At 40.0% G+C, this 13189-nt stretch overlaps 1 protein-coding gene across 1 annotated transcript in view; it reads left to right on the top strand.

Moving 5' to 3' along the window:
- GOLPH3 (golgi phosphoprotein 3) overlaps positions 1–2815 on the top strand; it is a 57721-nt gene extending 54906 nt beyond the window's left edge. The window contains exon 4 of the mRNA XM_005556650.4: positions 891–2815. Coding sequence (XP_005556707.1) covers positions 891–1315 — 425 coding nt within the window. The 3' untranslated portion in view covers positions 1316–2815. The remainder of the gene's footprint in view (positions 1–890) is intronic.
- The last annotated feature ends 10374 nt before the right edge of the window (positions 2816–13189 follow it).

Below are 13189 nucleotides of genomic sequence, written 5' to 3'. Positions count from 1 at the left end.
TAATGGCTCCTGTAATGGACAGTGTGGTTGAAGGTTTTCTCTCAGTATTACAAAATCTCGACCTTACAACATTTGCATTTAAAAAAGATGCCTGTGGTTGATCTTTAACATGTTCTAATTTAGAAAAATATTATAGTTTTTTTAAGTATAAAAATAGTTGCATGTTCATTGGAGATCATTTGGAAAATGCAGAAAGCACAAAAAAAGTTTAGCACACATAATCCCAAAGATAAGTAAGATTAATATTTTGATGTATTTCCTTCCAGTTTTCTATAAAGAAGAACCCACTTTAGTGAAAAATCATTTGGTTTTATTTTAAATATTTCTCTCTCAAAAGGAAATGTGTATAGATGGCAAGGTTAAAATTGTGAAAATTTGTGTCCTTCCAGAATTAGCTTTATATTGTCATCTAATAATAGCATGGCCTAAACAGGCTTTCTTACCTCTATAGGCTGTATATATGTAGCAGTTTCAGGAATAACAATCAGGAAGCTTTTTTTGGGGGGTCTGTTAGTTGCAGACTGGTGTTTAATAGAAAACTTCTTATTTGGCTATTGGCTGCTTTTTGACAGCAGCTAGAAGGAAGCTCAGACATCATATTTGGCTCATTTCCACTTAAGACTAAGGGTGACTGACTCTGGTCTGAAGACTGCTTGCAGTTTAGTCGTCTGAGTGACTCTTGTGGCTGAGGATGTGCTGGGTGCTTAGAATCCAAAGGTCTGGCTGGGCTTAAGGGATTCATGGTCTAGTTAGGGAGAAAAACATGGCAGATTTTCTTCTGTTTCTCTTGGGGCAAAATCAGATTTTACTGTTTATTTTAATAGTACAAAATTTTTGCAAAATTAGCAGATAATAGTCATCATTTCTAACTTCTGAAATCTTTTGTTTAGGTGAGACATGGAATCCATTAAAATTGCATTATCAGTTAAGAAATGTACGGGAACGATTAGCTAAAAACCTGGTGGAAAAGGGTGTATTGACAACAGAGAAACAGAACTTCCTACTTTTTGACATGACAACACATCCCCTCACCAACAACAACATTAAGCAGCGCCTCATCAAGAAAGTACAGGAAGCTGTTCTTGACAAATGGGTGAATGACCCTCACCGCATGGACAGGCGCTTGCTGGCCCTCATTTACCTGGCTCATGCCTCGGACGTCCTGGAGAATGCTTTTGCTCCTCTTCTGGACGAGCAGTATGATTTGGCTACCAAGAGAGTGCGGCAGCTTCTCGACTTAGACCCCGAGGTGGAATGTCTGAAGGCCAACACCAATGAGGTTCTGTGGGCGGTGGTGGCAGCATTCACCAAGTAACTCTGCTTGGGTTGAACCATTCTCCTTTCTCTCAAGTAAACCAGTAGTTTTTCTTCTGTTGACTTCTGGTTTTCTGTAATTTGTACTTTCCCACACTATAATTGGCTTCTGTTTTACAAAATGGTGGGTGGCTTTTTCTTTTTTGTATGTATACAGGATTCTGCTGGTACGAGAGGCCTTCCTCTTTCTGTTTTTAAAAAAAGTTTTACTGCCATATTGGCATTCCATTCCCTTTTGCCATCCTCACTGTTACCTGTTTTGGGTTTCTGGTTTACTTTGACTTTCAAAGTACCTCCAGCCTCATATGCACAGCTTTTGGATGACCTCAGCTTGAGTTTCTCCATATGTGCATGTACATCTAGCATTCTGCCTACAGTTCAGACAGAAGTCACAAAAAGGCCTTCAACTCACCAAAGGTAAATATCTGTATCTATTAGGACGTTTTATACATAGACTTCAGTTGAGATGTATACTTAGCAAAATTATTTTTAAATTGAAACAGCACAGTAAATACTTAATATAAAATGCCCCTTGGATTTTGCTTCCCATGTAAATCTATTGTATTATTACACTTGTTATAATTTTAACTATAAAGGTCCAGTTGTTTCACAGAGCCAGTCTGGGATGGGCTGCATTCCATTTATGCTGTATATAGTTTGAATTATATATAAATTGCCCCTTCTTCTGCCCACCCCTCCTCCCATCTTAGTATTTTGCAAGATTTAATCGGTTGTACACCTGGTGCCCCTCACTTGCTTCAGTCATGGTTATTTGATGGAGAAATTGACCTGTCATCACTGAAGGAGAGAGAAAAGATGTGTGTCTGATTGGTCCTGGGAATTTTTGAGCTGTGCCATTTATGGTACTCTTTGCCTATGCATCCTCTTTTTAGATTTTTTAAAAATTTTATCTTACTGTTTTTATAATTTCTATTGGGAAGAGGCTTGTGACCAGTACCAATCTTGAGTTTCTTTTTCTGTCTACAGGTAAATTAATGTCTGCTCTGAAATGTCATTTATCTACTCACACGTTCTTGGGGAAAAAAATCAAATGTCAGTCCTAGCAGATGTTGCATGTAAATTGGTAGCAAGTAATGATTACAGCCCAGAGGATTAAGAATTTTGTAACAGAAAGCTCTGCTATGTTTTAATATTTTATATACAATTATGATAATTAGCATTGTCAGACTATAAACCTTTGCTTTTTAAAGTTTATTTTTACTATTTCTTTATCACTGTTTATTGTATCATCACCATTGATTTCATAATGTAAATACTATATATTGAACAAATTAAATGTCAAGTTTTTTTATTACCATAGTCCATGTTAATAGTGGGGCTTTCAGGTGTTTAGAGATTTTTTTGTTGTTGTTGTTAACATTCATTGCAAAAGTACTAGATGGTGTATAACTCTAGAGTTGAATTTTAAGGGATTCCCTAATATGTATACTATCTTTTTATCTGAAGTAATAAATAAACTATGATCTTGAAAGTGCCTGAATCAGAGCAAGCATGTCATTTGTATTTTTGTATTCTCATTTAGTTTTCTTAAAATTTTACTTACTATAGCATTGTAATATTTTAATGCAGGGGTTGGGTTTCTTAAAGGGCCAGATAGTAGATATTTTAGGCTTTGTGAGCCACCTGCTGTGTCAGTTGCAACTAGTGAACTTTACTGAATGAAAACTGTTAGAGATAATACAAATCAATTGGTTAAGCTGTGTTCCAATAAAACTGTATTTGCAAACACAGGGCGCTGGTTAAGGCCCCAGTTTTAATGCATGGAAAAAAGACATTTTTCTATCCGTTGAAATAACCTTCTTTACCTTCAAAAATGACACTGCTGGTGGTAACTACATGTAGGAATTATTAACTTAAAGTTTCTTCCCATAAAGTAGATATTGGGAAACTGATACCAGTTTACTGGAATTTCTTATCGAGTGAAAAGTTCCTATTTTTCACTTGAGACGATGTTAGAGCTGAGGTAATAGATTTCTGAGGTATTCACTTCATCAGCAGCATCAGTATTCCCAAGCAAGGGGGAAAAGGGCCTCGCCTGAACTTCTGTCAGTGTTTGTTCTAGACCAGAGTACACACTTAGCTCTACCTGTGTGTGGCCCCAACTTCAGTATGTTTCCATATCCAGAGGAGAGGAAGTGTAGTAAAATCTGGGGGTGGTAGTAGTGGTGTTATCAAGAACTCTTTGTCCTGTGGAATATTGTTGCTTTCAGTCCTCTTGAAAGCAGGAATGATGTGACTCCCTGGAAATAAATATTGTCTGTGTTAAGAGCAGTACTTCCATGGGTTTATGCCAGTTTGATTAAAAGCCTTTACGTAGATATCTACTGTGCAGAGAATTAGTAGTTGCTGTTTCTTTTTTGGTGGCTTCGTATGTTTTGTAATTGATTGAGTGTTCCTTAAAATAACCTGATTGGCACAGTGTGCTAACAGAAGCTTAATAAGCACATGCTATTTTATATCTCATTTTGACCTCCCCAAATTCCAGTTACTATCTTCACTTTGTGAAGAACAAGCTCAGAGAGGAGAATTTGCTCATTGTCACATTATCTACTGACTGTACGAGCTTTTAATCCTAAGGCGATTGAAGAACAGTGATGGCATTCAGCTACAATTGTTCCTTTCTTAACATGGGCACTGGGAGGGGGCTTCCTTTCCCTAACAGAGACAGAACAGGCATGCAAAATACTCTCATGGTGTTGCAAAATAAAAAGATTAAAGAACATCTCTATTCTAATATCGTGGTATAACTTACATAAATTATCTTTTGAGGATGAAAAAGTTGACTAATTGTGTATATTCTCAAAAGAAAGCAGAATTGTCTAATCACCAGGAAAGTCCCTGGCCTCCTGAAGCAAGGTCGATCAATGATCTCTGACTCGTTCCACCACTCAACCCTTCTTACTGTTCGTGAACAGATAAGTACAATACTCTGAGTGTAGTAAACCCTTGAATTTGGTCATCTCCCAAAAGAAAGAAAAAGGGGCTAGGGCCTGATTGGTTCAGTGGCACATGGGACCAGTAAGTAGTGACACCCAGCCTGATACTGTCAAGGGTCCATGGCTGCCAGGCCTGGCTACTCCCACCCAGCAGTCGCAAGTTTATGTGAGGTATTTATGAAGTTTACTTTCCAACTCTGTGGCTTCTCTATCTTTTATTAACTTATATATTGTGAGATAATACTGCTCCATTTCACTTTTGTCCGGATTAAGATGACCGACAAACTGACGTAGTTCCAATTCATCTCATCCCATTGGGTCCCAGGATGACATGCTTGACTGTTGTAAATTCTGCACAAATGTCATACATTCTGTAACAGTATCAGTAAAGTGGTGGTATTAATGTTCATGACCTTGCAGGCTCTCCTTCAAAGGGGTATGGACGGTAACATGGTTTGGTTAAACTGGTGTTCATACTTTCTTAGCCCAATGTTAGAATTATACAGATATTTACTCCTGATAGAACAGTTGGTGTAGAATGGTTCCCATTAGTATCATTATACACTGATGTGCATTTTACTTTTTGTGCTTACGTTGTGGAGAGATTTCAGGGTAAGTACACGTCATTCTTTTGAATGGCGTTGTTGTATAGCTTAGTTAAATCTTCCATTAATGGACATTTAGATGATTCTCATAAAAAAGTATTGTAGCATACTTAGTTAAATCTCCCATTAATGGACATTTAGATGATTCTCCAAAAAAAGTATTGTAGCATACTTTTTTATGTCTTTATTTCTCATTTCTGTAGGATTTAAGAGAAATGGATTTGCTCAAATAATATACCTTGAAAATGTAAAAGATAAATAGCCAAATTGATTTCTAAGATTTATGGTAACTTAAGCTCTTGACAATAAGGTGAATGCTGGTTTTCCTGTACCTTAGCCAATACTGTAGAGCAGTGGTCCCCAACCTTTTTGGCACCAGGGACCAGTTTTGTGGTAATTTTTCCACAGACCAGGGGGTCGAGGTGGTTTCAGGATAAAACTGCTCCACCTCTATCATCAAACATTAGTTAGATTTGGTGCACAATAGGGTTTGAGTTCCTATGAGAATCTAATGTGGCCGCTGATCTGACAGAAGGTGGAGCTCAGGTGGTAATGTTCGCTTGCCTGCTGCTCACCTTCTGCTGTGTGGCTTGGTTCTTACCAGGCCACCCTTACTGGTCCATGGCCTGGGGATTGGGGACCCCTCTGTGGAGGGTATCATCACTCATAGTCTGTTTTAATTATTGAGGGGTTATCATTTACTCCTTTTTGGTAATTTGTATTTTTCCTGTGAATTACCCATTCGTGTTCTTTATTCATTTTTCTAAAGGACATTAATCTTTTTATGTATTAATTCACGAGGACTTAAGCCTATATCTATGATGCAGTTGGTTTTCCCAGTCTTTGGAGCTGGCAAATGGTAAGTTTTGCTTTTGCTTTCTTTAACATTCAGAAAAGTGTAAGGTGCAGTGCTTGAGCATGCAATTTGTGGAGATCCTTCTTCTAAAGAGAGATGTCTGGTGGTCAGATTTGATATATATTAACTTTGGGAGGGTATGATCAGATTTAAAAATGGAAAGTCAAATGTGTAGGTTAAGAATATATATGTATATAAGCATTTCATTAAAAGTTATGATTAAAATATAAATGGAAAATCTCATAAACAAATGTTTACATTAATTACTTAAAGCACACATGTTTACAGCCATTACCCAGGTCAGGAGATAGAACCTTGCCAGCCATACCCAGAAGCTATTCAAGTCTTTCTCCCAATTACAGTCTTCGTAAGAGTAAGTACTGTCCTGACCCAGTGTGCATCTTTAATTGTATCGTTTTGTTTCATTTGATATGTCTTTTAAGTTTTTTTTGAATCTGTAGGTTCTTCCCCCTATCTTGCTCTTGTTTTCCCTTTGCAAAATATTTGTTGATGAAATTGGATCATTTGTCTACTGTAGATTTTTCCAAAGTTTGGATTTTGTTGATGGTTTCCATATGGTGTGATTTAAGGTGTTTCTTTGACTTATACACTGCATTTCCCAAGAATTGGTAATTGGCTGTAGGGGCTTAGATTCAGCTTTGTTTGTGTAGGCAACACTATTTAATCAGTGGTGGTGTATGCTTCCACCAGGAGGCGGTGTCTCATATTCTCCTTTTGTGAGGTTAGCAGCCTTGCTGTTCAATTCTTAGATCCTGTGATTTATTGGGGTTGCAAAGCGATATTTTAATTATTATTATTTATTAGCTAGAATATTTCTATAAAGAGATGTTGTCTGCATTACATTTTACTATAATTCATAGAGGGAAGGTTTATTGGGAAGTTTATTTACCTATTTTCAAAATACAGCTGGTTCCCTGGCATCTGCCAAAAATAACTTTAATTTTTAAAGTATTATTAACTTATGGAAACACATTCTGTTTAAATTGATAAATAATAATTGTGTATATTTATGGTTATAATGTAATGTTTTAGTCTTTGTACACATTGGAGATTCAGTCAAGCTTATTAAAATAACCATCACCTTACCAACTTATTTTTTTCTGGTAAGAATACTAAAAATAGCCCTTTTTAGCAATTTTGAAACACACAATACATTATTATTAACTGTTGTCACCATGCAATGCAATAGATCACAAAACTTGATTCCTCCAGTCTGAGACTTTGTATCCTTTGAACAATATTTGTTTCCCTATCTCTCCCCTTTCCCTCAGTTTCTGGTAACCATTTTTCTACTCTTTTTCTGTGAGATTGGCTTTTTTAGATTACACATATAAGCGAGATCATACAATATTTGTCTTTTTTATGCCTTATTTCACTTAGTGTAATAGAATAATCACTCTTTTATGTGTTTTGATCTACTACAGTTATTAGCCCTAATAATGCTCAAAATGTCCTATCTTTGACCAGCGGAACTCTCTTCAAGGATCTGGAGTCCTTTTGATAGTTTTAGTAGTCTTTGATAACTTCCTGGTATGGCAAGATGTTTCAGGTTCATTTTGTATATTTCCTACCCCGTATCTGGAATCATCTATTTTCCCAACAAGCCATGGTTTAAAAGAGCATGCTAAAAGAGCATGAATATAATAGTATAGTTTGTATATAGTCACAATTTTGTGAGTCTGTGGCTTTGTAGATTCTGAATTTAGCTTCATGCTTAGAAGAGCTTATTCACTTCATGATTAAAGCAATATATTTAGGTTTTTGGGGATTGTTTTTGTTTTTGTTTCCTTTCTTGCTTTTAAATCTTTGACCCCTCTGGAATTTTATTTTGATGTCAGGGATTTTGTTGCAAATGGACTAGCTTTTTCCTCTCTCCAAAATACCTAGCCAATTTTCTCAACACCAGTTTTTGAATATATTGAATAACCGGTGTGTGTGTGCATGGTGTTTTGTTTTTGTTTTGTTGCTGCTGATTTAAAATGCCCCTTTTTTGTTGAATTTGGAATTACTGTGTATTTGGGTCTGTGTTCTAGTGGTTTGCCTGTCTAGTTCTATAGTAGAGGAGCCACCATTTTAATTATTACAGATTTCTGATAATATTTTAATACCAGTTCCCCTCTTACTCTGCCTTTTCAAATTTCTTCTGGCTGTTTTTACGTGTTTATCCCACCAGATGGACTTCAGGATAAATTTGTCAGGTTAAAAAATTTGAGATTATGATTGGACTTATATTTATAAATTAGTTTGGGGAGAATTGAGATCTTTATAGTATTGAGTCATCCTGTCCAAGAAGCTATACATATATTTACCCCCCTTTTTTTAGTTATCTCTTATGTCCCTTAATAGAGTTTTATAATATTTTTAGGTCTTGCCAGTTCTTGCTAAGAATAAATTTATATTTTCAGTTGCTGGCATTCATAATAGAGTATTTCTCCCATGGTATATTCTAACTGGTTATTATTTATAGAAAAGCTGTTGTTGGCTAGGCGCAGTGGCTCACGCCTGTAATCCCAGCACTTTGGGAGGCTGAGGTGGGCAGATCACGAGGTCAGGAAATCGAGACCATCCTGGCCAACATGGTGAAACCCCATCTCTACTAAAAATACAAAAATTAGCTGGGTGTGGTGGCACGTGCCTGTAGTCCCAGCTACTTGGGAGGCCAAGGCAGGAGAATGGTGTGAACCCGTAAGGTGGAGGTTGCAGTGAACTGAGATTGCGCCACTGCAATCCAGCCTGGAGACAGAGAGAGACTCCGTCTTAAAAAAGAAAAGCTGGCCAGGCGCGTTGACTTCCGCCTGTAATCCCAGCACTTTGGGAGGCCAAGGCGGGTGGATCATGAGGTAAGGAGATCAACACCATCCTGGCTAACATGGTGAAACCCCGTCTCTACTAAAAATACAAAAAATTTGCTGGGCGTGGTGGCAGGCGCCTGTAGTTCCAGCTACTACAGGCGTGAACCTGGGAGGTGTGAACCTGGGAGGTGGAGCTTGCAGTGAGCCGAGATGAGGCCACTGCACTCCAGCCTGGGCAACAAAGTGAGACTCCATCTCAAAAAAAAAAAAAAAAAAGCTGTTGTTTTGGTGAATGTTAATTTTTGTAGCCACCACACTGAATTCTATTTTAATAGATTTTCAATTGGAACTTTTGTGTTTATGTGTACCCAAGTTTTGTCATGTGCAAATCATAATACTTTTTGCTTTTGTTATTTATAGCTGTTTTTTTAGAATTTTACATAATTGGGCCTGGTACAGGGCTCACACCTGTAATCCCAGCACTTTGGGAGGCTGAGGTGGGAAGATCACTTGAGAGGAGTTCAAGACCAGCAACATAGAGAGGCCCTGTCTCTACAAAAAATAAATAAAATTTTACTTAATTGTATTGGCTTATACCTCCAGAACACTGCTTTTCTTTTTTTTTTCTTCTTCTTTTTTTTTTTTTTTTGAGATGGAGTCTTGCTCTGTTGCCTAGACTGGAGTGCAGTGGTGTGATCTTAGCTCACTGCAAGCTCTGCCTCCCGGGTTCACGCCATTCTCCTGCCTCAGCCTTCTGAGTAGCTGGGCCTACAGGCGCCCGCCACTATACCCGGCTAATTTTTTGTATTTTTGGTAGAGATGGGGTTTCACCGTGTTAGCCAGGATGGTCTCGATCTCTTGACCTTGTGATCCACCTGCCTTGGCCTCCCAAAGTGCTGGGATTACAGGCGTGAGCCACTGCGCCCAGCCCTTAGAATATTGCTTTTCAACGATCATACTTTGAGCATCCTGTGCATGTGTATTCCTGATGAATGGGAATGTTTCTCAAGTTCCTCCATTAGAGCATGATGCAGGCTTTAACGTGTCTGTTGACATCATTCATTCATTCAGACGGAGTTTCGCTAGTCACCCAGGCTGGAATGCAGTTGGCACAATTTTGGCTCACTGCAACCTCCACCTCCGGGTTCAAGCGATTCTCCTGCCTTAGCCTCCTGAGTAGCTGGGATTATAGGCGCCTGCCACCATGCCCTGCTGATTTTTGTATTTTTAGTAGAGATGGAGTTTCACCCTGTTGGCCAGGCTGGTCTCAAACTCCTGACCTCAGATGATCCACCCTCCTCGGCCTCCCAAAGTACTGAGATTACAGGTGTGAGCCACCGCACCCAGCCTGTGGCCATCTTTCATGATGATTCTTTTTCTCTTTTGTCCTGTTAATGTAATGTACTACATCTATAGATTCTTAATTTCCAACTGTTCACATATTCCTGGAATTAACATCAGTTGTGCATGTTTTCTGTAATGTACTGTAGAATTCTATTAGCTAACATTTAATCAGGATTTTTCAAGTTCATCTTCAATGTCACTTAGATGTCTACAATTTAATTTGACTTGTTGCTTCTAATGTGGCTTTGGTTTGGTAAGGTGATTGCTTTAGTTTTAGTTCTACTAGATCTATATTAATCTCAAGTTTTCATATTGCTTTTTCGATCTTGTGCTTCTTAGAAGCCACATTTACTTAAGTATATTGAGAATACAAAACAGTTTGTATTTAGAATTTTCTTTTCCCGAGTCATATTCCAAATTATGTATTTACTTTTTTTTTTTTTTTTTTTGAGACGGAGGCTCGCTCTGTTACCAGGCTGGAGTATAGTGGTGTGATCTCAGCTCACTGCAAGCTCTGCCTTCCGGGTTCAAGTGATTCTCCTGCCTCAGCCTCCTGAGTAGCTGGGACTACAGGCGCGTGCCACCATGCCCAGCTAATTTTTGTATTTATAGTAGAGATGGGGTTTCACTATGTTGGCCAGGATGGTCTTGATTTCTTGACCTCGTGATTTGCCCACCTTGACCTCCCAAAGTGCTGGGATTACAGGCATGAGCCACCGCACCCGGCCTCCAAATTATAGTTTTTATCTGCCTTTTGCATAATTGTGTTTCACTCCCTGTCTTCTCCTCCCTTCTCTTCACCAGTTCTGAATTCATAAGTAGGACCCTTGCTGAATTTGATTGTTTAGTGGGGGTAAGTGAATTTTACTAAGCTTGCCATTTGCCCAAGATTGGTCAGTAGTGGATCCCTTATAGCTCTCTGTGTTTAAGCATTGTTCAAATCGTCTCTTAGGACAAGAGAAGGAAGTTGGGGACTAGCTGATTTTAGTCTTTGAGATACTCAGCTGTTTTGAAGGGATCAGGAGGATGTGTGGAGTGATAGTGGCCATGGCATTTACAGGGTGAGGGTGAGCTGGGGCAGCTAATCTCTTTCTGAATCAGTTATTAACTGCAGGGTCCTATTTGGTGGGGGCTCCCCTCAAATCTGGCCTGCCACTCCTGACCTCAAGTGATCCGCCTGCCTTGGGCTCCCAAAGTGTTGGGATTACAGGAGTGAACCACTGTGCCCAGCCTGGTTTTAGATCTTCTACATGGTATGTAGTTTTCCATTTCATATAATGGGTTTGTGGCTACTTCCATTTTAAAACTACTAGAGTTTCTCTGTTTGTTCATTTCATTGGGTTTCAAGGAAGGGAGTTATGCAAACAAGCCCTCTGTCTCCTAGGAATTAGTGAGGCTGCTTCCTCGCCTGTTACTCCTCTGGCCTGCTTAGACTGACCGCCAGGTGTCTGGGAAAATGAAAATGATTCCTCTTCTTCAATCTCATCTTCCCAACATTCTGAGGCATGAAGATGACTCCAGTTTCAGCCTGCTTTTTTTTTTTTTTTTTGAGAGACAGAGTCTCACTCTGCCACCCAGGCTGGAGTGCAGTGGTGCGATCTCGGCTCACTGCAACCTCCACCTACTGGGTTCAAGCAATTCTCCTACCTCAGCCTCCCGAGTAGCTGGGATTACAGGTGTGTGCCACCACGCCCAGCTAATTTTTGTATTTTTGGTAGAGATGGGGTTTCGCCATGTTGGCCAGGCTGGTCTCGCGCTCCTGACCACAGGTGATCCACCCTCCTCGGCTTCCCGAAGTGCTGGTATTACAGGCGTGAGCCACCGCACCCGGCCTTCAGCCTGCTTCTTAAAGGGCTCAACTTCAGTAGTCCCCTTTCTCCAAGTTAAGGATTTTGGTGGTGGTCTTCAGAACTCTCTTTCATGCCACGTATGCTCTCTCAGTCAGAGAATTGTATTCCATTTCATTGTTCCCCTTCTGTTTGGCGTTAAGATTTTTCTTTTGGAAACGGAGTCTCGCTCTGTCGCCCAGGCTGGAGTGCAGTGGCCCATTCTCCTGCCTCAGCCTCCTAAGTAGCTGGGATTGCAGGCACATGCCACCATGCCCGGGTAATTTTTTTGTATTTTTAGTATAGATGGGGTTTCACCATGTTGGCCCGTCTAGTCTCAAAACTCCTGACCTCAAGTGATCTGCCTGCCTTGGCCTCCCAAAGTGCTGGGATTACAGGAGTGAGACACCATGCCCGACCTGGTTTCAGATCTTATACATGGTATGTACTCTTCCATTTCATATAATGGGTTTGTGGCTATTTCCATTTTAAAACTACTGGAGTTTCCCTCTGTATTTGTTCATTTCATTGGGTTTTGAGGAGGGGAGTTACGCAAACAAGCCCTCTGTCTCCTAGGAAAAAGCTCTACCCAAGTAGGGGCAGGGAACCAATCAGAATTTCAGTTTTGGGATGTATATAGAAAATCAGGCAGGCAACAGCTTGTATGTCCAGAGAAACTCTGGTATTGATTGGGGCCAAAATGATGGCAAATGGCTTCCATAGATGTCTAGGTAAAGAACTGGTAAGGACTGGGGATTAGGATGCCGTGACCAGCAAAAACAGACCTGAAGTGGGGAGGGTGCTGGGTGAAGCAGAGTTCCTCCCGTCTGAGGCCAGGTCACGTGCTGGGTCCTGTTCTGAGATTTCTGCAAGAGACCATCTTGCCTTTTTCCTTGGGCTACTGTAAGTTGGTATCTCCATCTAGGGCACCTAAATAAAGTAGATGCTTTTTATTTAGCCCTGTGAGGTAGGATCCCAGATCATCCAAGTAGGAGGCAGAAGGGGATTGGGTAGGGTTTTTGAGAAAAAGAACATTATTGTGAAAAGTGAGAGAAACAACTGACAAGGAAACAAGTGCTGAGTGGCAGCGAGGGTCCAGTTAAGGCTGGAAACCATGAATTTACAGCAGCAGCATTCTGTCTAGCTGTGGGATTTTTCTCTAGGAATAGGGTTATAGGAACCAAGATGCTGGCTATTTGGAAGGGTCCAGGATCACCTGGTAAGATAGAACAGTGAGGCAAGGGATCTAAGCCTGTGGGCTGGGCAGTTTGCTGTGCTACGCTAGGGTTCTAGTCTGAGAAGGGAATGGAAGGGTGGAGTTCCGATAGCGAGAAAACTGTCAAGGGCTTGTGAAGCCCTTGACAGTGAAGATGCGGGAGGAAGTGACCAGGAGGCCAGGAGCATGTGGTAAAAGAGTAGGATGTTCAATTTAAGATTTAGAGGTGGAAAAGGTTTGGATTGTGTCAAGATTGTG

The sequence above is a fragment of the Macaca fascicularis genome, chromosome 6 (genome assembly GCF_037993035.2).
Source record: "Macaca fascicularis isolate 582-1 chromosome 6, T2T-MFA8v1.1".
Lineage (NCBI taxonomy): Eukaryota > Metazoa > Chordata > Mammalia > Primates > Cercopithecidae > Macaca > Macaca fascicularis.
The sequence above is the reverse complement of the archived record's forward strand: the minus strand, read 5'-3'. Positions and strand labels throughout refer to the sequence as shown.